Source organism: Vanacampus margaritifer, chromosome 17, assembly GCF_051991255.1.
Source record: "Vanacampus margaritifer isolate UIUO_Vmar chromosome 17, RoL_Vmar_1.0, whole genome shotgun sequence".
Taxonomy (NCBI): Eukaryota; Metazoa; Chordata; class Actinopteri; order Syngnathiformes; family Syngnathidae; genus Vanacampus; species Vanacampus margaritifer.
The window spans coordinates 9,412,204-9,437,797 of record NC_135448.1 but is presented as its reverse complement, the minus strand read 5'-3'; the positions used below and the strand labels follow the sequence as shown (position 1 = coordinate 9,437,797).

Here is a 25,594-nt window from a genome sequence, read left to right as displayed (position 1 = left end):
TCTGTCCTGAAAACAACTTGGCACGGCTTCCCGTGTCTAAACTGCTAATGGAAATGCAAATCAGGGTGGAAAGATTGACTGAAAATACCAACGGAAAAGCCCATTAGGTCATTTCGGAATGGCTCGCCATTAGCTTTTAAAAGGTAAAGCACAAGGTCGATATTTCGGGTTTTTGCTTTGCGTGTCAAGTTTAGTAGCCAAGTACAACCTGTCAGAAACAAATTGGATCCACTGCTGGGATCTTTCCACCCATCTGAGTACTTTAGTGAACTGGTGTTGCTCAAGTCAGTCAGTGACCTCCACGCTTGAACTCCCACAACTATGCTGAGCAAATCCAAAAAAAAGAGAGGAAGAAGCCTTTGCTTTATTTTAAGATTAGTCATTATGTGAAATTGTGCGGCTTTCACAAGCAGCCCGCAGAAGACGTTGAGAAACATTTTCTCAGGCCGGCTTCAAAACAACATGGCTGTTTTGCTGCATCATTGCTAGGAAATCCGTGTTAGCGGAAAAATGTCAGGAGCAAAATTTGGCTCTGTAATTACGTTAGTCAAAGCAAGAACACAACGTTTTTGTTGGCAAATAGAAATTACAAACAAACGGTGACTCAGTTTACAATAAAAGGGTCTTAAGCTGTGCTCCTGAACAAATTTATTGACTTCTTTAGTAAATGATTCTCAAAGTTTACTCTCTCTCAAGCAGGGCCGGGGGGAAAAAAGTTGGACAAGTCGACTTTAAAAATAGGTTGAGTGAAAATGTCTGCCTCGAAAATCCGCCGCAACCATGTTTGCGCTGCCGTCCATGTTTCTACACTGACCTTTTTTGCAGACACACACGCTGTGGACAGGAAGCTAAGGAGCTAATTGTAGCTAACAAGTAGCTCCACTTGTTTATTTATGGGATGTTGCTAAAACATCGTCGGTAAGCGACTTTTAAGACACGATTACGTGTGTAATGTTGATATAATGATGTATGTGCGAACTTTGTTTACCTTAAATGGTCATCACAAGCACGCTAATGCTAATCGCGATTGCTAACTATTTAGCATGGGCAAATTTTTTGTTTTTAATGCTTATTCACAGAAGACAAATTATTCATAGTTACATCTATTGAGTTCAGCTCATGTATAATGATGCATGTGTGAACTAAATGGTGGTTTGTTTACCTTAAATGTAGTCACTAGCGCACTAATGCTAATCGAGATTGCTAAAGGTTTAGCACAGGCTAATTTTGATAGTGTTTAATAATGCATATGTACAGAAGATAATAAATAACGAGTAGTGATGTCCACTCAATTCAACTCATGCTTAACCTTAGTTGATTATATAAATCAATAAATAAAATTATTCAATGGAATAATGGCTAGAATAATCGATTTTTAAAGGATTCGATTAGTGACAGCCCTAATCTTGAGGCCAGGCCTAGTGTCCTCTTTTTTTTCAAATCAAAATATGGTCGCCTTAAATTTTGGAGCTTTTGCATAACTAATCAACAATCCATCAAAACCAAAATGTTCAAATGGTTGCAAAACCCTTAATGCATCTCATTTGTCTATTGGACCTGAGTCTTAATTGAGAAATAAAATCTCAAAGCGCATTTTGAAACCTGGCAACCCATGGCCAGTAGTTGATGATGGTAATTTGTCATTGGCAGATGTATAATCCCGAAGCCGTCACGTAACCGTGTACTGGTACAATCCAACAAGCACATTTTTGGTCAAGGATATTCTCCGGTTGACAGACACACCTCCGATCTGGGAATCTAATTGCAGTGCCATCCACGCAATGGAAGAAAGCGACTATTTCGGCTAGAGCGAGAGAACTCTTAATTAGATCGGGGGCTTATGAGGCTCAGAGGCGGTGAGAATAAGACAAGGTAATGAGGCTACGCAGGAAATAAGGATCTAAATGTTGCCAGGTCATTGATCAAGTTACAAAACAGACGTCAGATCCTGCTCAGGTTCATCTGCTGTATTTTGGCTTCTGCTTCTCCCCAAACCACCTCCGCAGCCCTCCATGCCCACCACCCCGCCCCACTTCCTCCTCCTACTCCTCCTCTCCAGTGTTTAGATTACAAAATGAGACTCTCTCAACCATCAAACTTTGGGTCCATTGGTTGCCTCCTGCTACTTGCCCTCGGGGGAAGACCGAAGATGTTAATCAAGGTTGTTACGATGGCTACAAGTGTGGTGCACGGAAACGTGTTACACACGTCAACAGCAAAACCCCGCTAAGATTTCAATGAAGCAAATGTCCTTTATTTCCTCTCCTTCGGTCTGCTGAAAAGACATTTGAGACTTAAAAAAAAAAACAGCTTGAAGCAAACATATATCCTCATTTGATTAGTTAGATATCACTGTGAAATGTCCAAAGTGTAATACTTAAAATAGTATTAATTAAGGATGTTGTACTTAAGTAGCCACAGCATGAATAATGTATCCGTTACATTGTAAAGCGTCTATGAGTATCTGATTAGATAGAAAAGCCGATGCATTTTATATATATATATATATATATATATACATACTGTATATATATATATAGATATATACTGTATATATATATATATATATATATTGGGATTGAACCTTAACAGTAAAATACTCCGATTTCTGTAGTCCTGCATGAAAAGCGGACTGATAATCATTGTTTTGAACCGAAATAAAACAATTGCTTTTACTTTGGAAAGCAATGTTCTACATGTGTGCCTCTTTTCCTCATGCTACAGACCAAACCAGTAAATGCATCAATTAATTAATGTTTATAATATCCCGCTTTAAAAAAACAAGGATGGAAATTGTTAGTTTTTAAAATCAGATTCATTGATTAATCAAGAAACAAATAAATAAATCGACAGTTTACTGAAATAATCGTCGCGGCCTTACATAAAATACCCCCCCCCCCCCCAAAAAAAAAAAACATGTCACCAGTAACTCAGTCATAATTTGTTTTTTTAAAGGCTGGAAATTTTAAAATCCTTTTCATTTATCAATCGACAAATTAATCAATTACTGAAATAATCATTCGTTTCAGCCCTATATAAGCCCTCTCCCCCCAAAAACTATGACAGATAATTTGAAAGAATAACCAATACATCCCAACATAGCATCTTTCCTTAAAATTACCTCAAATGAATGGCAATTTTCTATTCTTCTCATTTTTAGTTCTTGATCATAAAACACCCACAAGTCGCAATGCCAAGAAATAAGGTCGATATTGGCCCGATACCGCTACCTGCTATCGCTACCCGCTCATTCCTCGTATAAATTAATTAGTATGGCTTGAATCGACTGGAAAATCCTACGCTCTGAGCATACTTCACCCCTCTGTTATGCATTAACTCCATCGGTTTTGTAACATAAGTTAATGTTACCGATTATAGCTTCAACGCTCAACAAGCCCGATGACATCACCATTACATCACCATTTTTTTCCTCTTAAAATCAAATAGAACTAGAGAGGAAATATTTTCTGAACATATGGACAAACATCCTTTAAAAACCCATCTGATAGTAATGTTATCGCCATACATGGTTAGCTGGCTCGCCTCCAGTCTATCCTATGTATCATGACAGTGTTGCTGTCATCATGTCTACAGAGACCCGCAGGCGGCTCAGTAGACTCACGCCAGGTTTTCCTGAAAGAACCCCACTGGTTTACATCTCTGGGGATGCCATCACACAAGCTCCATCTGCTTTGCTAGTTCATTTATATATATATATATATATATATATATATATATATATATATATATATATATATATATATATACATATACAGTATATATATCGATTTGGGAGCGTTATTCTACTAAGGGCAGAGGTAGTAAAACATTTTTTGTTAAAAAGCCAATGTTGACCTTTGCTTATCTTCCTCAGTGATGAAGTTCCCGCCCACCTTCGCGCCACTTGCCGCAGCTACTCTGCCGTTGCCAGTGGGCATGAGGTAACGTTACACAACGGCGTCGTCAAACAGAGGGAGACATGGCGTTCCCTCGCTGTCTTCATTTCCCTCCCACTCCTCCGCTCTTTTTCAGAAAATCAATTTTGACACAACCACGATGAGGGCTTTTAATTAATGAATAATTTAGGGGGAATCCGATAACAGTGTCAGTTAATGGTGCCAATTTAGCAACCAGCAGCGGTCAGCAAAGAAATCAATTAATGCAATATTGTAACATAATTTTTTCAAAAGTGAAAACAACACACACGTATATACATAGATATATGCATATATCCATATACTGTTTATATATTAGGGCTGTCAGTCAATGACATTTATCGTAATTAATTGCATGATATCCATAGTAAACTCGTGATTAAGCGTTATATCTGTTCAAAAATGTACATATATATATTTTTCAAGTTTTTCATAGCCTTGTTACATAACATAAAAGTGAACAAATATGGTTACCAAATACAATTTTGTGTTTTTTTATATTAAGTACATTAACTCATGAAGTTACAGTTGAAAAAAATTGTGAAACATAGATCTGTGCTGGGGTAATTTTTCTACCCCTAGGTAGCATTAGTGTTTCATGTTGGACATTGGTGACAGGAACACTACATTTAATGACTTTTAATAACCCGGGGAAACCCTGTACATCTACAACTATTCTTATATTAAGCCACCCAGCAGGGAGATGCTAAGCGATGAGCTCACGGAGTAGGGAAGAAGTCACAAGTGTCTAAGTTGGGATCTGCTCTAGCTCTGGGCCGAGCTGTTGCATAACGCCGACAGCTCATCTCCAGCCGCCGCCGTGCACGGGGCTTATCCCGTCCTCCCGCTCACGTCATACGTCAGCTGCATCTGCCTGGCCCGGGACGGGGAACACGGCGCAGAGACTGAGGCGGGTTGGCGAGCGGTTGTAGCCGTCAGCCCGACGGCTGACATTATTGCTACCAGGGGGGGGGGGATATGAGGCAAGAGGAAGGACGAGGAAGGAGGGGCCATTTCCTGTCTGGTGAATGTCATCTTTTCTCAAGAAGAGAAAACGCTTCATCAACTTTTGACATTTCCTGATACACTTTTGATTCCGTTTGGTTTCAAATACTTGACGCCGATGAACTGAAGTGGAAAACAAACATCTAAAGAATAAGTACAAATGTTGATAAAAATAACTAATAATCATAAAAGCTGCAACATGATGGAGTGGGAAAGGCACCGAAAATACAGTCGTTTCTGGACAATAAGCCGCTACTTTTTTCACTTGCGTTCGACCCCGCGGCTTATACAAAGGTGCGGCTTATCCATCAGATCACAAGGGGGCGCAATATAAAGAAAGCTCAGGAGCGTCAGGTAGAGCAAATCAAACCAAGTGAGCCCAAATAGAAGAGGAGAGATAGAACGAGAGCGAGACAATTTGCACCCTCATTATGGAAAAGGAAGTATCGGGAACCCGGTGCGGTAACATTAAAACACCTGCAGCTTACAGTCAGGTGCGGCTTATGTGTGTAACAAACTCAAGCATTCCCTAAATGTAGCTAACACAGCTTAGTCAGGTGCGCCTTATAGGCCAGAAATTACTGTAATAGATTACTACACAACTAATCGATTACCAAATTAATGAATCCTCCAATTTCACCCTCTCAACAGTAATTATTCTTTGATTTCTGTAGTCATTCATGAAATGTTTTAATTAGGGTGACCATTATTTTCATTTCCAAAAAACAGGACACTCGGCTGGGCCTGGAAATACTTCAATCACACTCAAAGTTTACTCAAAGATGCCATAAAATGCAGAACGTAGGTCTCCTCTGTATGGGTCAAAAATAAAACAAAAAGCACTCTTTTGAAGACTTACTTGACAAATGAATAAATAATGACACATTGCTGTAAGCCCAACCTTGTTTCTCTTCTGCGGACTTCATTTTTATTTTTTATATGGGGCGAGTGAGGATTGAACCCGCACCCTCTGTATTGATCTTTACCAGTGAGCTAAAGTTTTGCACACGCAACCCACCTTAGTTGTCTGCCTACAACCCTAGCGATCGACTTGAGAGCAGTCCGCAGGCTAGAAGTTGCGGTAACGGGTGCACTCCGCCTCCCATTTGCCACGCAATGAAAAGCGGACATTTTCTTTAGTTTATAAAAAGAAAATTCAATTAAAATACTAAACAGACATCCGGACAGGATGTAAAAAAAAGTGGACACGTCTGAGAAAAAGAGGACATTTGGTCACCCTAGTTTCAATAACAATAAGACTTTTGCTTTTACGTAGGAAAACAACAACAGCAACAGGAATTGAATCCATTTTTGAAAAGTATATCAATCCCTCTCGAGTAATGTTGCTCAATTGTCAAGTTTTTAAAAACTCATTAAACAATACCAAGTAAACAGTAATTGGTAAATAAACTATCACGAAAAAAATGTTTTGTAATTAGGGTTGTCCCAACCGGATATTGAGATCAAATACCGGTCTGATATCAGCCCAAAAAAAAACTGTATCAGTCTACATCCAAAATCCATATCTTCCTACATTTAATAAAAAAAAACAAAAACAAAATTCAATAAAAGCATGTATCATTCCTGCTGATATTGGATCGATAACGGTATGGGACAGTACTCTACGTTGCAATATCGGTATAGTATCGGAAGTAAATACGTTTCATCGGTACACCCCTATTTATAATACACTAATGCAAAATAAATTTGATTTGATTATCCGGTTATTCGGTGGGGAAAAAAATCTATTGACTAATCAATACTAAAAATATAGTAGATAGTTCATCACCATTCAATCAACATTTTTGAACAATCATTAAAAAGTACAATGTGCATTATTTAAAAAGAAATAACAACGACAACGTGCTGGAAAAACGGAACACAAGACAAACTGATGACTAAACACACACCGAGAAGTTCCCCGCGATACCTGTTGTCGCTTGCCTGTGTGACGCGTAGCAAAGAAGTCTGGCGTCTCTTGGAGAGCGAGCGCCTGGCAGCTGTCTGGCTTTGCCTCCCAGCGTCCAACGTGCTCACGGGGTCAACACCTGACATTCCTCACCACTTCCTGGACCAATCATCTCCAACATTTCTTCCGGCAAGAACGGTTCAAACGAAAGTAACTTCAGGAAAAAATGCCACGACAGAGTCGCGAGATGAGCGGCGTGGATGCCGTCTGCCACGGGAGACAAACGCTCGCTAATACGCAGCTGTGCGTCTGAGCTGAGATCTCACTCCTCACTTCTGCCTACTGTCAGGATAGCAAGCGCACTTTTCTCCTCCCTGTCTGCCTTTGTGTTCCTTCTCACCCCCCTCCTACTCTCCTCTCCTCTTCTGCCTCCTCGACCCTTTTTCCTTTTTTTTCTTCTTTCAAATCACTTCCCAAAAATGAGGGAAAGCCCTGCCTGCCGATGTGCAGACTTCCCCAATCTGAGAACAGATGATGCAGGATGGAGGTTCTAAAAATAAAATCTAATTTCGCTATATGAATAACTGGCTCTCACCCACTGTCAACATCAGATTAGCCACTAACCTACTTGTTGCCCACAACCTCCCACGCCCTCGCACAGGCTATAAATACTCATCTATCCCCGCGCATTGATCCCACTTGAATGCCGGGGGCCACCGCAATGAGCGCGTTGGGACTAATACAAGAAAGAATTAGAGGAAGAAAGTGAAAGACAAATGATCTAAAGAGTCAGACAGAGAGTAGGAGGTGGAACGGACCGCCTCCACATCAACACAGGACAGCATTTTTTATGACTGTGAGGTTTGGAAGCAGCACATTTACAGTGGATAAAAAAGTCAACACACTGCTGACTAAATGCAAGGAAGGATTATGTCATATTAAAAAAAAATAAATCACAACTTTTTCCACCATCAAATTTAACCTTACAACAGTGGTTCTTAACCCCATCAGTTTCCTGTGCGCATTCACCGAACCCCCTTTTTTTTTTCTTTAATCATAGACAATGAAAACTGCAGAGGCCCCAGAATTGAACCCTGTGGAACGCCATATGTTTCATTATACTTGTGAATTCATATTGCACATATTCGCACGACCACTTTCTTTTTTTGCTCGACATAGTTAGCATTAAGGGATTACAATAATTAAGAAATCAGATGACGTACCATCACAACAGCCACAAGTCGACTACATAACACACCACATTCCCTGCAGCCAAGCAACCGAGCGTGATCACCTGCAGCCAATGATTGCCAAGGTGTCTCAACCTTGTGCCAAGGGGAAAAAAAAAAAATCAAAAGAAGGCCAAAAGTCCCACGTTCAAATTTTCCAACATGCTTGTAAGATTCCAGGGATGTTTTTGTAACACATAGTTAGGCTAAAGTGTTTTTATTTGTAAGACGAGGCTTCCATGTTGACAACCGAACCCCGTAGGCCAGACAGATGAAGACGGCAGGAGATTGCTGTCACATGTTCAAAATTTCCAGCACTTGCCAGCAACTCCTGCAGCTCCTTCATTGTTGTCGTCAGCCTTTTGGAAGCCTCCCAGACTAGTTTTCTTCTCATCTTTTAACTTTAGTGAAAATGCTATATTGGAATACCGTATATGGGGCTTTCTTTAAAATTATGTCACTGACATTTTATGTAAAATTTTATATATAAAAAAATAAATCACACAGTATGCATACAATAAATAAATACATTAAATTTACAAAAAAATATATTATAATTAAATAACTAAAATCAATAAATAAAGAGCTGAGTACTCGAACTGGTATTGGTCTGAAAGAAGAAGTATAAACAATATGACAACAGTAAAATGAGCAATAAAAACACCTTGACAATTAAGCAAATATCATCAAGTCGAAGCATGCATAAGCGCTTCGGTTTAATTGTTCCAATACGTCTGGGAAGGTCCCTTTTCCAAAGCAATCCGTTTTATTGGTTAAATAAAGTAGTAAAGTAGACATGTAATGATGTCATGTAATCCTGGGCCCATTCCTTTCAAATGGAAAGAGTTGTTTACTATTTACAAACAACTTTTAGTGTGTGTGTCAGAAGTCATTACTTCCGGGACAAATTGCAACTTTCAATCCCCAAGAGCCTTTCCCCCTCGTTCGTACCATCTCTTGCCATGGAGACAGCAGCTAAAGGGAGAGACCAATGTTATGCAATTGGACTAAGCCTTGCCAGCAGGCGGGCACCACTTTGCCACCCCCTACCATTTTCCCCACCATCTCCTCCTCCTCCTCCTCTAACTTTTTACTTCAGTCAACACATTTCTCTAAAGATTTCATTTTCTTTGGTCGGTTTTGTGTACCACGGTGTCAAAACGCTTACTGTTGACTCATTCACTGCCATTGACGGCTATAGACGTCAAAAATTCATTTGAACTATTTCTATTAGTTTTTCCACTTTTGTTAACAAGAGTATGAAAACCTAGAAAAAAAATATTGTACATTTAGAACAGATATAAAATTTGTGTTTAATCGTGACTTAACTATTGAAATCATGCAATTAATTACAATTAAAAAAATTAATCGCCTGACGCGATTTAAAAAAAAGAAAAGATTATTAAAAATTAGGCAGGCGATTAATTTTTTTTAATCGTAATTAATCGCATGACTTCACTAGTTAACTCACGATTAATCACAAATGTTATATCTGTTCTAAATGTACAATTAAAAAAATTTTAGGTTTTCATACTCTTGTTAACAAAAGTGGAAAAAAATGTTAAACTAATAGAAATTGTTCAAATGAATTTTTGACGTCTACAGTATAGCCGTCAACAGCAGGGAATGAGTTAATTTGGTTGACGGTTCGGGGGCAAGAAAAAAACGATAAAACACTACTTCCGTTCCGCGGGGGCAGCAGCTTTAGCAGGGAAGCCCAGACTTCCCTCTCCCCAGCCACTTCAGCCAGCTCCTCCGACAGGATCCCAAGGCGTTCCCAGGCCAGCCGAGAGACGTAGTCTCTCCAGCGTGTCCTGGGTCGTCCCCGGGGCCTCCCGCTGGTAGGACATGCCCGGAACACCTCCCCAGGGAGCAAAACACTACTTACTCTTAAAATTAGTTTTGTATTCCTGTTTTTTTTGCATAAGTTACATTACCTTCAAACCTCAATCGCACTTTGCAAGATATTAGGTATTACCGGTTTTCAGTTAAAAACAATGTTTGTGTAAACAGCCCCTTTGTCTGACAGCATTCGCCTTGGACGCCGCATCCCCTTCATCCCCGCCATCCACCCCCTTCCGTTCCCCCGCATGGACTCTTTTTGCTTTGCTGTTGACAGAGGTGGGAGGCATTTCTCTTTACACATGGTTGCAGAAGCTCTGTGTTGCTCGCTGCGTGCTTTATTTGCAGGTTCTACTATCAGCCAACGTGCCAGATAGATGACTTGAAATAAGTCGGTTGGCTATGGTAAAGCGCTATCTGATAGTGATTGTGAAAGCTGCAGTGTAACTGGCCAAGGAATCCAACAAAGAGGAATCTGACACGGTAAGCAAATGGTGGAGAACTGCAATTGGTCTGTCTCCTGTATGTGTATGACAAAACAACTTCATGGTGCCAAAAGTTGTACAGTAAGTTTTTAAAACGAAAATTGAAAGGGGTGGCAAATCCAGGTTCAGAAAGTAAAAAACCCTGCCACGGTTTCACTTTAGCCCCAGAGGTGCTAGCTAGCGAGCTCACCAGCAAGCTCCCCGGGTGCTCGGTTACCTGCTAAGGAGCTAGCTAGCTAGCACCTCTGGGGCTAAAGCCAAACCGTGGCAGGGTTTTTACTTTCTGGACCTGGATTTGCCACCTTTTGGCATGGTGTGATCACTATACCAGGCAAAGGGGAAAGAGCACAAGTTTCCCATCGTAAAGACTTCATCAGACAATGCATCAAGTTACCCCACCTGACTGGCTACCATCACGGCTGTCGCCACTCCTGAATGGCTAAGGTGACGACTTTTGACCCCGCTCTAAATGCGACTGCGTTTACTGCGAGTACGTCTTTAAAATATTGACCCGACCTCACTGACCCCACTCTGCAATCCTGGTAATTTATATGCTCTTGGGGGCTTTCGGTGGTCCACTATCGACCTGTTAGATTCAGCTAGGTCTGGACAACCCCAACCCTCCGATCATTTTCCAGAATTTCCACTAATACCGACCCTTGGAGGCACACACACATTCACCACCTCCCACTCCTCCGCCTCCTCGCTCAGTCAATAACACACCGATCGCACAGACGAAACAACAGATTTCCTTCTGATGGCAGCGAGCCGACACAAAGAGAGAGGAAATAATCACAGCAGAGTTTGTGAATGGACATGCAGGGGCCTCGTGCATTTTTTTTTCCTAAGATGGAGCTTTCTGATAAGAGACCAGCCAGTACCTAAAAGACAGTCCCTGTGTAGAGTTCAGCTCCATTATTCTACATCCTGCTCTAAATAACTAAGGAAATTGTTCAATATCGCAGAGAATATCAGTGAAGAACATCCAGATAATAAGTGACAAAGCAGAGCACATTCATGACTTGATTTGTAAAGAGTAAAATGTAGTAGAATCGTTTGAGTGTTAATAAAAATGTCTGGTGATTTCTTGCCATGGTCAGCTTATTTTCTTTGGATTTATTTATTTATTTTTTGAAATGGCATAGTGGTGATCTAGTCAACGTGGGAGTCAGCAAATAATAGAGGAGAGTTGGCTGTTGGCGCACAGGTTAGCAGCTAGCTGTTCGTGGGCTAACCATTAGCCAGTCCGCGTGTTGACTGTGCGCCAGCAGCGGCTCATGTATGAATTTGCTTATTACGTGTTTAACTTGTTACAATTAGTTCAATAAAGCGATTGAAAGTGCACTAGCAGCTGTGTCTATCCTTAACTCCGTGTGAGGCCATTAAAATACGTTCTAGCGGTGGCAGGCTATATGAAATTAGCTAACAACACCTTGTGTTAGCGAGTGTAGATGTGTTTGTTACCTCAATTTTTTTGTAGGCAATTCGCTTTATCTTCTTTTTTCAAAGTGTGAAATGATTCCAAAGTTTGGACATTCTGTCTTTTATTCATTCCTTCCTCTTGGCAAGCTCCGACACAGACGGCAGTCCATTCAATTTGTACGCTTTATACAATCACTTAGCGACTGACAAAACATTTTGAAGCTGCTATTTGACATAACATGATTACATGTTGTTAATCCAATACATTTGAACCAATTCCCTCCAGGTAACCCAAAGCTATCAGATTCTAAAAGAATGACAATTTTATTTCATCAGACAACAGCTGTAGCAGGATTGAAGCGCCATGTATTGTTTTACCAAATACCAAGCTGTTATTTTAGCATAACATTATAATTGCAGCTGCTGGAAATAGCAGACGTGACGTTAGTGGTACCACAATAAACAGCTATTGTCTCGATAGTTTTCATATCAACAAAAACAGTGCACTTTTCCTCCCATCACACTGTGTAAAAAGCCTTACTGCAATTTTCTGTAATCATTTCAAACTACATGTTGTGCTCCTAAATGCATAACCTTCTTAAGATGCCTCCACTGAGCGCCTTCACACTCCATAGATCACCAAGCATTTCAAGAGTGGGAAGATATCAAATGAACACCTGAGAGAGGCAGCCAAGTGATATGATAAACTATACAATTGTCCTCTGCCAAAGCAAATTGACAATCATTTTTTGTATTTTTTAAAAAAAATTACTTGATGTGGAACAGCTTCATTTCCCATAAGACCTGAAAGTTCATCACCTCCCATTGCATGTAACTCTGAAGTAGCACAAACCACACGCCCAGGCTCTGATTGGCTACTGCTTGCAGGAATGATGCCAGACATCATACTCAACAGAGACATAGCAAGTTTCAGTGTTGATAAATACAGCCCACAACCTGACCTTAAAGGCAGCACTCAGCAAACGGTTTGCTTTGTCTGCACACCTGCACTAAACATCTAGTAGCACAACACCCGCCTCTTCTAATCGAGGTCTTCTGATGACAGACATGCTCACATTTATAATTTCATGAAAGTTTAATGTCTCACTATTTGAAATTCATTATAAAGGTTAGCCTCAAGGGCACCTCGCTCCAGTCAGGAAAATAATAGCCTTCATACACACATTATTCAGTTTTTATTCCTCCTACTTTTTTTTTTTTTTTTTACATACATCTTCTTCCACATAATTCAACCGATTCACATAATTCCAATTTCAACATATTTAAAAAAATATCATCATGGGGGGTATTAATTTCCTCATTCCAAAAATTCACAGTTTTCTCAGAATTCTACATTTTCAACAAAAAATCCCCCATTCATTTCCAATGGGACATTCAACATAACAGACATAAACATCAGATTCACATCATGCATATTCCAAATCCTTAAGTCTGTATCTTACTCAGGGGCGAGCATTTGCGAGTGTTCGCCAAATGATCGCGTTGTGTTGAAATCGTTTTTCTTGTCACAAGTAAACTTTGAAACATGTTCCTTGCGACAAGAAAAATTGTTCAGCAAACTTGAACGAACCCTGACGAGAAATCAACATTCGATAACACAAACCGTCGCCCTTAAGTGGGATACAGGCTTATTCTCATTCATTTCCATAAACACATTTTACACATTTGACAAAAAGCATCCATTTCATTCATTATCATTTCACATGCTTCCAAATTTTTTCTCTCAGCATTTCAGCTTTCACTCGCGATTTCTCCAGAAATTGCAAATGTCTAATTTATAATATTTCTAGCTGTGTATCATGAAAATCAACATATACAGAAAACAGGAGATTCCCATCAAGGCATGTAAACCAAGTAGGGAATGTCTGAATGTACATCTTGTCACTCCCACTGCCAGGATAGAGCGGGAATAAGGTGGTTTTCCCCTCCGATCTAAACTGACATGGACACATTGAGCGATTGTTACAGAGCAGCCTGGGTCAAAGCCCAGACCTCACTGCACCGCTCTGTGCCAGCCACTGTGTCTTGAATCGACGGTATTGTTGTTTTGTTGCCTGAAATTCTGACAGTTAGCTTTGGCACCACAACGCATCATCAAATGAAAATTCTGTGTGCACATCTCCTCAAACATTCACCACATTTTCATGCTGCATTCCGGCTACAATATTCCCACACTTCCCTGGAAATCATTTGATCTCGTCGCACTTTTTCCCCACAATGCCCTTCACTCGTCTTTTAAAACCCTCACTCTCGCCCCCCCCCAACTCGTAGGAGGTTCCAGCAGTAGGACACAAGGAACAGCACCTGCAGCCCGAGACTCATGCTGCTCCTGTTTCCCTGGCAACCCCTTCATTGGGCTTTGCTTGTGCAAGCCATTAAGCAATGCCAGCTCGGTACACACACACACACACACGCACACACACACACACACACAGAAAAGCGCCCCCACACAATCACCCTTTTAAGGGTTTCCGGCGCTAGCCTGACTGCTTTTTTTTTTATTATTTTTTTTACCTCAACTCACCTCACATTTTCCCCTCAGTCATAAAAAATGACCACCTGCATTCAGCAACATCAATCTAAAAAGTTAATCTAAAGTTTTTATAAGAGTATTTCTTTGGAGATGACATACAGTATGAGCGCGAGTGTGTTCGAGCCCTCCACCCTCTCAACGCGTCATGCACACATCTCCAAATAATGCGACATCCAGTCCCGGCATCGCACCGCGGGGAGATTTTCTTCCACTAACTCTCGGCCTCTTTGCTGACGTCAGCGCGGACAAATCCTGTTTGGCTCCCGACTCGATTTTCCCCTCATCATCCCAACTCCTACGCCAGCGCTCACCTTTCCGACTTGCCAACATCGATGCGGCTCAACCGAGTTTCCAGGAAGTGGCTCGCCAGGCGGGAGCAGCTCACCTGGGGTGGGAGAAGGCGCGTGCGTGCGCAAACTCGGGCATACGAGACTAACGAGAATGAGAAGGTCACCGTTCGTTAGCTCCAATTTGACTCGGCTCGCCTTGAGCCCTTCACTAATGCTTCACTTTGAAAAGTTTAAGCCTAATAATTTGACTGACTGGGCTGCGGCGCTTTGTTACTCACCCACGAGGAAGCCAAGGACACACACAAGCGCGCGCACGCACACACTGACCTGACAGGTCATCTCACTACATTCATGCCTGAGAGGACAAACTCACTCTACTTGAATAATGCAACAAAATCGACAACAACACACAACTTATCACATATGCAATACCTTATGTGCCCAAGCAGAAATGTGGTTTGGCGTCGATATTAGTCAGAGTTTAATAACAATAAATGCGCGGTAGTTTGTGCAGAGGAAACGTAGCAGGCGTTGGAAAATGGTGAGGGATTCACAATTTAACAGAAATTGTAGGTCATGTGACTAACCGTCACAATGAAACATAATAATGAAAGGGTATTTTGACATTAGTGGTTTGATCTGAGGCATCATGTGGTACACTCAACAGAATTATTAGCGATCTCAAATAAGTGGTTGACCACAGAGCAGTGATGAATAAATAAGAGCTAACCATTGTTATTTATAGGCAGAATATAAGGAAATAGCTTTTTAAAGTAGAGCCAGACCGATATATATATTATATATATATATATATTATATATATATTATTTTATATTAATATATATTATATATTTATATATATATATTTATATATTATATATTATATTATATATTATATTATATATAATATAATATTATATATTATATATATTTTTATATTTATATTATATATATTATATATATTATATTATATAATTTATTTATATATATATTATATATATATATAAATTTTTTTTTTTTTTTTACAGGGCTGATACTGATTATTAGTAGTCAAGGAGGCCGATAACCGATATTCACTTTTTCGGAAAGGGAAAATATTAGCATTTAAAAAAGTACAAACTCAAATTCTTAATTTTGGTGAAATGTCTTTGAGAATATGTTTATTGAACTTTTTTTTTTTCTTTTAAATCTTAGACAATAGACATCTTTGTTTTAAAATTCTAAAAAAAAAAGTTCAGAGAACTCCTAAAATCATCAGCAGGTCTTAAAAAATTAAATGCTAAGTTAAACAAATGAATAGCTCCCTATTACTTTCTCCAGTAAAGAAACTTTTCAAAATATCTGAAATGTTAAAGTTTCAGTTATCTTAGTTTTAATTTTAAAAACAGACAGAGTTTCCAGGGTCAGCAGCATCTCTTATAAAGTTAAATGAAAATTAAATAGATATTTTCCCACAGTTTTAAATTGCTATCGTATCGGCCCTCTTTTCTTTTCTTTTTTTAAGGCAGATGCCGATATTAGTCAAAATGCTGAATATCGGCACAAATAATTGAACCGAACGATCGGTATATCTCTCGTTTAAAACAGTACATTAAAAAATCTGCCTATATTTAAAAAAAAAACAGTTTTGAGATGCACTTTCAAAGAGGAATTAAAGGGATACTTCACAAATTTTTTTCAGCTGTAAAAAGTTAATATTTTGTCCGGAATGAATTTGATAACTTCCTTATTTAATCATGTAGAATTAATACTTTTCAAAACTATTTTTTTCCACTTGCTGTCGACTGAACATGACATCACCAAACCCAGAAAACAGGTGAGCCATGATTGGCCGACGTTACCTACTTCCTCAGCACAGGTGGTCATCTTCAGTCGACAGCAAGTGGAAAATTTCGTTTTTAAAGGTACTAATTGTATACAAAAAAAATAATGTAGTTATCAAATTCATTCTGGACAAAATACTAACTTTTTATTGCTGAAAATGGCTCAATTAGTCAAGTATCCCTTTAAGATTGAAAAAGTATTTACTGTATATTTGTAGGTATAGTTTACAGTGGTGTAGGATTGTACATCATTGATCATAGAGAGAGTTGATTAGTATAACCTATTAGTAAATCAATACATACACATACCTCTAAAATAATAACTTCTGAAAAGAACATATTTTGAATATAGCCTAGTGTTGTGACTGGTACGTACAAACAGTTAAGTGATCAAGCTAAAAGGAATGACAACTTGTTCAGCGATTCGAAATATGTGCCAGAAAGAAAAGTGAACTAATTAGTTTCCTCGAAACCAGATGTCACCAGGTGTGAGGGAGGTGCTCTCATTCACCTGCATCGCCAAGTTACCCTCAGGGCTCGTGGGTAACTCCCATTTGCAAATCACAAAAATTAATTCACAAAAAGAGGGACTAAGGGGCGGATTTTTTTGATCTAAAGCTGTTCTGAAATAACCACAATTCCCTTCATCAAAAATGGATGATGTTCAAGCGTCTGAAGTTTATGAGCCAATGTGCCATTTAAAGGTAGCGCACTGAATAGTGACTGCAAAGTGCTTCAGTTCCATTAATAAGAAGGAGAAAACATTAACCCACATTTCAGAATGGCAAAGTGAGCAGCAGCCTTCCATTTTTCCACCATGTACTCAAAGTATGGCCGTGTAAATTCCAGCCTCGCTCTGCGTCTCTGGCAAAGTGAAAGCTTTTATACCTCCGCTCGGCGCAGACTTCCCCAAACTAGTTTCTGCCCGTCTGTTGTAGTTACTGTTGCTAAAACCCAGATTTATTCCTGCCTCTGGGAGAGAACTTCCCTTTGTGTGAATCTTGCTGCATTCACACACTGTAATTTGAAGGGCCCGTACGGAAACACTGGTTTGGCTTCCTGAGCATGACACAACATGTAAAAATCCATTTAACAAGGCCTGGCGGTTAACTCTTTCTCGTCCCTGCTAGCTAAGGACATTTACATAAGCCAAATGTTTGTTTACTTACTTGAATGTCTAAAGTTTGTCTCTTTCCCAGTGGCCTTTGATACACGGCAGAGTCAATGCACGAGACAGAGAAAAACCTGGCTGACCTTCTTAGAGGGGTTAAAGGGCACTTATCTCACCAAACTGTCAGGCCATTTTTATGTTAGAAAAGCGATTCTTAACCTTGTTGGAGGTACTGAAACTTACCAGTTTCCTATGCACATTAGGGATGTAACGATATCCAAAAATCACGACACGATAACTATCCCGATATGAACCTCACATATTGCGGGGAGTTTGGCGATACAAAAAAAAGCTCACAATAATGATGTAAAAACTCACGATATTGTAAATAGATTAATTAATTAAATTAAAATTAACAAAAGCTCATATTGGGGGGAGGGGGGGAGCACAATATTGTGTTTGTGTACATAATAACAACAGTGACGGGGAGGTAGGATTGGTCATGTTGTCATATGCTTCTATTGGCTCAGCGGCGCAAAGCATCATGGTCTATGTAGTTCACAATGTTGTGTTTGGCTGAAGCGGGCCAAATGTTTTTGACGGCATTGTTGAAAAATATTTGCTGGTATGACTGATTTAGAGGAGTGATAAAGTGGCCTAAACATTCCTAATTAAAATCAAATTGCACTAATAAACTAACCACCAGAGGGTGCTAGAACTGCACAAATGGAATATAACCTCACATATTTAACGGATGCGCTACTTTTAATATCGTGACATGACGACGACGATATTGTAGCAATTTTAATATCGCGATATCACGATATTGCCGCTATCGTTACATCCCTAATGCACATTCACCAAACCTCTCTTTATTGAACTACAAAATAATAACTTTTTTTTTATTTTTTTTAATTCAAGACATAGGTATTGGGTTTACTGGTGAACAAGGAGAGTAGCCTTTTCATGGTATCTGGCTCTCACAGTAAGTGTTCCTTTAATTTCAACTTGGCATTGCAAATCATGCAGTAGAATGCCGACTCCCATCACTCAACTCAACTCTATATTTATAGTGCACTTGAAAACAACCACCAATATTTTCTTGAGATAAAAACAGCAAAGGCCCCAGAATTAAACCCTGTGGAACTCCATATGTTATGTTATACATTGCACACATTTTCTCGACATACTATGAAGGGATTATAATAATGAAGAAATCACGTGATCACAACAGTCAAAAGTCGACTACTGAGCGCACCAAATTCTCCTGCAGCACGCATAGGTCCACCGGAGTTAATGTAACTTTCTATGTAGCCACGGTCAGCAAAAAGTTAATCATTAACAGCAAAATTACTGATCCAGAACCTTATAGATCAAAATCTGCATTTTCCCCCCAATATTGTTGCACCTACGGAAAGCATTCATGATTACATTAACCGTTATCAGATTAGTAAGGTTAGACACAATTTATCTCCATAAATATTCTCCGGCGTCTGTGTGCGTTTGGCTTTACAGTGCGAACATTTTCCGCCTAGTTAAATAAGAGCCCCTTTCACAGCAGTTGTTGGGCATTCATCACGAGAGCACGCTCCCTGCTAAAGCTGGGGGCAGCCCTGTTGGGCTGGAGGAGCTTTTTATACGACAAGCGGAATGCACATTTCGTTCCATAAACAATGGCCTTGCTGAAAAGTCTGCATGCATTTTCAGGGCACTTGGACGAATGAAAAACACCACAAAGTTGATGTTTGAAGGTTAAAGCAGCATCAAGGAAGTCAAAATGTCGACTACTACACTACTTGTACTGTCTCAATCCACCTTTTGTGACAACAGCCACCGAGGATGGGACAGATCCAGAATTAGACTTTCCAGAATGAAAAGAGCATTCATGACTGCTCCTCTTCAGCAGTTCCGGAAAAAGACTGACCACCCAGGCTGACCTGAACCACATCCTCAACGACATTTGGGTCGCAGGATGAAGTCAGAATGTGACCTGAGGTGTCTGCTCTTTTTAGAATCACATACCTCGAACCAATTTTACATGAATCCTTTGTCAACTACACTGTCTGCTCTTAGTTGGAAGGCAGGCACAAGTTAAATTGTGAATAAAAGAAATGCTTGCAATCCAATAAATACATTTGCCTAGGGATGTTCAATACCAATCTATTTGCTATTTCTTCAATTTCTTGAGTACTTATACAGCATTATCCTTAAAATTGCATAATAATAATGGCAATTTTCTATTTTTCAAATTTTTACTTCTTGATTGTAAAACACCTTCGCGAGTACCGACACCTTGAAATAAGGCCTGTATCGGCCCAATACCTGGTATCGGTACTCGCGCGTTGCTACATTTGTCAAATCAAATATAGTAATTGGAAGGCCCTTTCAAAATCACGCAGTGCAGTTGATAATAAACTAACATATAGCGAAGAATATTGCACGTCAACCCATCATCCAAATAAGCGTTCAAATAAGGGGCTGAGCTGTGACAACGGATCAGAATTTTAGCTCACTGGTAGCGCTCTGTGCTCCCAAACAAAGGGGATGTTGGGGCAAAAATGTTGGGGGCATGCTCTAAGTGGTTCTATTTGGCTTTTGAAATGAGAAATTAAGACTTCATTAAAAAATGAAAAAATAATAATTAAACTAAAAGAGTACTTCTTCTTTTCCAACAGCGGTCAAAAAAATAAAATAAAACATTTAATAAAAAATAAAATAAAATTCAAAAAAAATACAATAAACAATAAAAAGTCATATCTGCAGAAAGACCTTTATACAAGTGCATCTACGTTTTTGTGTGTGTGTTTTTTTTTTTTTTACAAAGCTGATATTGTACAGTTTTGTTTGATACTCTCAGAGAAATAATGTAACAGGTCTAAAATTATGGTTGTAGTTAGCAGTTGTGTAGAACTTACTTCTACTCTAATCCACTGCAAACTACTATCACAAATCCACAATAATGATATTTTGTAGCTGTTGAAATCATTGCCCAACAGGTCAAAAAACTTGGAGCGTTGCAACACACGGCACATATTCAGAGCCACGCATGCTAATGTTGTTGTAATTTAGCAGAATTTGTCTCTTTAAATAAACGGGATTTTTTGGGGAATGTTTGTTGTGTTCACCCACTTAATATTTGCCTGCCAGCCATGAGCTAAGTGTTGCTGCTAATGTCCACAGAGAGAGAAAGAGAGATAGTCTGGCTGAGGGGGGAAACCACTGGGTGTTTGGCTTGAGCTGCTTAGAGACCAGCTGTTTGACAAAAGTAAACACAAGAAGGGAGAGAGGGCTGCAGGAGTTCCGAAATTTCTACATTGTTACCCGCAAAGTACGTCATAGAGGAAAAATACACACCGGAGGGAACATGGATAATAACATTTAGCTGCTGTGAAAATTGTGTTCTGTTACATCTGCTTATTGGCTTGTAAAATTGTTTTAAATGCTCACATGCAAATTTGGTAGGAAATCGTAATTTAAAAAAAAACAAAAAACTTTTTTTCCCCCACTAAAGTCAGTGTTAGAATGACTCACTCTGCACACAAAAAAAAGCACTAAAATCTCTATTTGAGGCATACCTTCATTGTCATCAAAATAAATGAATACTGTATCTACACCAGAAACAATAAGTCATAAGAAGAGATTCAATTGTGAAACAACCCTTGCTATTTCCCCTCTGCACATCTTTGTATTGTCCAGCTGTTCCCTGAATGAATCTCTAAACTCGCTGCTGATTGTTAATGATTCCTTCGTCGCCTGTGACTACGATTTTCCTTCCTTAGGAAAGAAAAACAAGCCTAAGAATGCACAGTAGTCAAACTCGGTAGACAATTCCCGCCATGCTGGTGTTTACAGTGTCTGATCGTTTATTATGATTCGGTCAGAAATATAGCCCGGGAATGCTCTGCTGAAGTAACCAGAGGATTAATCAAAAACAACAGACACAAGGTTCCATCCAATCTGCCAACTGTGCACAGGTCAGTAACTCAAAATGCACGATCTACGTAAATCTTGTGCAGGACAAATGGCCTGCTATATGTCAACAAAAGAATGTGAAATGCTGCATTGAAATATATGTTTTTACACCATGTACTTTTTCGATTTGAATTTGTTAAATAATAAAAATAAGAGCAAAAGTAGTCAGAAAATAAATGACTTCGGCGGGCAACTTGTGCATGTTTCTACCCAAACTGTAAGAAACCGTTTCCAGATCATCTTAAAAGGGATTTAAACATCACCACAGCAAAATGGGCCTCATCTATCAAACACATTTATTACCCAAATGAAGAACTTTTTATTGCTTCTATTTACTTTATATTCCTGACTGTTTTCTTGTAAGATTACAGTTTACAGTGGCTCTAAACAACTCAAAACAACACACACAGTAGCCAGAAGTTATTGTCTAATGAAACGAAAAGAGCAGCTGTTGCATAACTTTGCCAGTGATGCGGATCAGCAGCAGATTGGTTCCAATAGGAAAGAAGTTTCATAAGATGATTGCTTTTCATACAAGTGCAACTTTAATTTATGTGGTCTGGGCGATTGCAACCCCCTGTGGTTTATGAAACAACTTAGCAGCCCTCAAACACAGCAGGACTTGTCCTATAACTAGGAATCATCAGTATACTGAAAGTCGTGGCTGCTGAGACGCGACGGGAGGCAGCGATTTATATATACCCGGAAAAAGGGTGCAACAAATATGGTCTGAACAATACAGCTGCTGCAACTTATCAGCAAATCATGTCACTTTTAGTTGCATGTTGGTTTCATTGTAAAATAAGTTGGGAGTATTTTTTATTTATTTTTGCTTCCCTTAAGAGACACTTTTTTTTCTTTTTAGTATTCTTTTGCCCTTATATGGACATCAAGTCTCTATTTTGGTTTCTCTGAAAAGCAGTTCTGTGAATCAATTACTTCAATTTAAGGCACAATTTTCTAATTTTGTGGAGCAATTTATTTATTTAATTCTATTTTATTTTCAGGTTAATCCCAAGACCTGAAAAATATAGCAATATAATAAATGAACAATTGTTTTATCAGCAGAAAACTGTTTTTTCTTGACTGGAAGCAACAACTTTCTATCTTTAACAAGATCAACTATATTGTAATTTTGAAAACATTTTTTTTCATGAAAACCTCAAAACTGAGTACTCTATCGCTAAAACAAGTAACATTACTAATATTATGAACACTGTATTTATACTATTAGGTCACACCTGCGAGGGCTGACAAAGGGCATACCGTACAGTAATTGATTCCCGGTTTAGTTCAGCGAGTACTGTTGAGTTTTCTCTCAACAGTCTAAAATAGATATTTATCAATTTGCTTTATTTTGCTGTGCAAGCTTGGATGGCTTTAACGTGGTTCCAGCCAAAAGTTATGACTTTACACATAATAGTAATAATAATAATAATAATAATAATAATAATAATAATAATAATAATAATAATAATAATAATAATAATAATAATAATAAAAATATGTACCTGGGCTGGGACTAAATGTCTGGACTTTGAAAAAACATATAAATAACTCCTTGGCATTGAATTAATTTTAATTCCTTTAATTCCGGTGTTAACCGTGTAATTCCTCGGTTATCTTTGTAATTAGCATGGCTTGTAGCTTATGTACATTGGCAACAATTACAGCCAGGTTTAGAGCGGACTGGCTTTGAGCAGAGAAGAAGGAGGGCTCCTCCTTCTGCTCAAAGAGAAAGAAAAAAAAAAGTCTGAACATCATTAGACAATCTGGTGCTCGGTGGTTGTGTTATTACTTCGGCTGCTAATTGCTATCTTGGTTGACACTTCAACAGCTATAAACTAAACACTCGTCAGAAAGGTCAACTTCCTCGCTAACCATGTTCCACATTGTTGCTATTCAATGTGTTTTGATGAGGCAAAAAAAAATGCACGTTTCCTCACAAACAGCGATGTGAAACAGCTTATGTCGAGCCTTGGACATATTATTAATAGGTCTTTGCATTTTTGTCGAAATAAAAACAATCCAGGTAGATTTCAGATGAGAAAGCCAGTGGTTGTTTTACACCAGCCAACCTGCTCCCTCAAAATGACTTTTTGTATGGTGACGTTCTAGTGTTCATTGTTATATTGGTGGAAATAAAGGTCAGTTTATTTTTCAAACATGGGGACAGAATCATGTGATGGCTAGCGTAGGAGTGTGAGAAGGATTCTGAGAGTTTCCAGGAAAAGACATTTTCCACAGATGAGTTTATGGATGTGACAGCGTGCCTCTGCATCAGCATTCCCTGCTTAATAAATGTAAGGCCCTCGAATGGATGAAAATGGGAGCCTGTGATGCAAATTAAAAAGAAGTAACAAGACAGAAAGAAATGTCTCCGCTATTAGATGGGGAGGAAGTAAACAAGGGTGTTCCCAGAATTGTTGGATTTCCATCTTCAAACTTGCTGACATTTTTTTTTTCCCGACTGCAAAAAAATAAGTGGGAAAAAAGTATAAAACATTCTTCAGTTTCTGAATGTGGGGGTTCCATCTTGTTCAAATTACCGTCAAACAAACATCTTTGCCAGTCCAGATGAATCACCACCAAATGCAAAAAATACAAGACACTGCAGCAGCTGCAGTGCCACCGCCTCCCTCATTAGAAACACAGGACAAGCGCACATTAAAATAACATCAAGTACAAGTTGGCTGCTGATTCCTTTGTCTTGTGCAGCGCTACATTATATAATAATTTCCATTGTTTGACAGTCTGTTTATATGACAAATCAACAAGAGGTGCTCAGAGGCATCTCGTCGGAGAAATTTGCCTTGCAGATCAACTGTTGAAAATGGCGACGATGCATACTTTCACACCGAGCATGCAACGCTACCAACTCCCAGATCTGTGAACAGCAAACGTCTGTTGACACGTGAATCTGTCAGTTCACAACATAACACACAAGCCCTTTCAGCCAATGGGTGGTGAGATGCTGAGGCTTCCATATGCTCCATCAGCCATATCTATCGTGCATGATGCTGCTGATGCTGCTGCAGGCTGTAGCATGGAATTATAAGACTCAAATTCAGAATACATTGTTGCGTAACAATAACAACCAGAAGGGTGTGGATCTGAAGACAGTGACATCTAATTAAGGTATAGCGCACTAAAGTGAAGTATGACAAGAAGCAAAAAAAGATGCTGAGGCAGAGAGTCAAACAACACAGCAACCAAACAACAAAGAAAAAGGCCCAAATCAATCAATTGTTTAAAAAAAAAAGGGGATTTGAGGGGACAGTTTACCAGAAAAAAAATCCCAAACAAGCAAGAGGAGAACAATTCCACAAAGGGCAATTCGAATCAAACCCCAAAACTCCCAATTGTGAGGCAGATGTGCAAGCCACGAGTCCACCATGCTATGCCACTATGTCAAAAGCTTATCCACGGTTCGCATTTAAAATTGGTATACAGCAGAGCGGGTATTAAATTTCCTCTTGAGAGATTACAATAAATTTTAAAAAGTGCACAAGTTAAAAAAGTAAGTTATTGGATATTATCAAGGTGATTAATATTCATTTTCATTAGCTCTTTCCCTTAAATGTTGAACCAAATAGTTTTAAAAAATGGCTGAGTGTTTTAGTAACACGTTTGACTCATTCACTCCCAGCCATTTTCACTGAAGCAACCCCCTTCGCTTCCGGCTGTTTTACTGGATTTTGACTTATTTTCTAAGGTCCACAGAATACTCTATGTTCTATTGCTGTAAAAACTTGGAACCTACCAAAAGAAAGATTAGTATATTTGTATCTGTTTCCGTTTTGCAGCAGTTAGCATTAGAATATAGCTAAGTTTCATCATTATTCACAAACCTGTTGAAAACACTGGAAAAAGAGCTTATTGCAACATGGCCCAAGCTGATCTTTTATACTCTGCTGCCACCTGCTGGCGTTTTTTTGTAATAACTATCATTGCTTTAAGCCACCTCTTCATATCAGAAGCTGTATCAAAGCCTTCTATATGCTCTAGCATAAAAAA

General features: G+C 39.1%; 1 protein-coding gene across 5 annotated transcripts in view; it reads right to left on the bottom strand.

Annotated features, from left to right (window-relative positions):
- The window catches only part of hivep1 (HIVEP zinc finger 1), a 60,419-nt gene that overhangs the window by 27,807 nt on the left and 7,018 nt on the right, over positions 1-25,594 (bottom strand). The window contains exon 1 of one of the 5 annotated variants that reach the window (XM_077548434.1): positions 6,851-7,447. The exons of the other annotated variants lie outside the window; for them this stretch is intronic. Coding sequence (XP_077404560.1) covers positions 6,851-6,995 — 145 coding nt within the window. The 5' untranslated portion in view covers positions 6,996-7,447. Of the gene's footprint in view, positions 1-6,850; positions 7,448-25,594 lie in introns of those variants that run through there. 5 annotated transcript variants of the gene reach the window in all.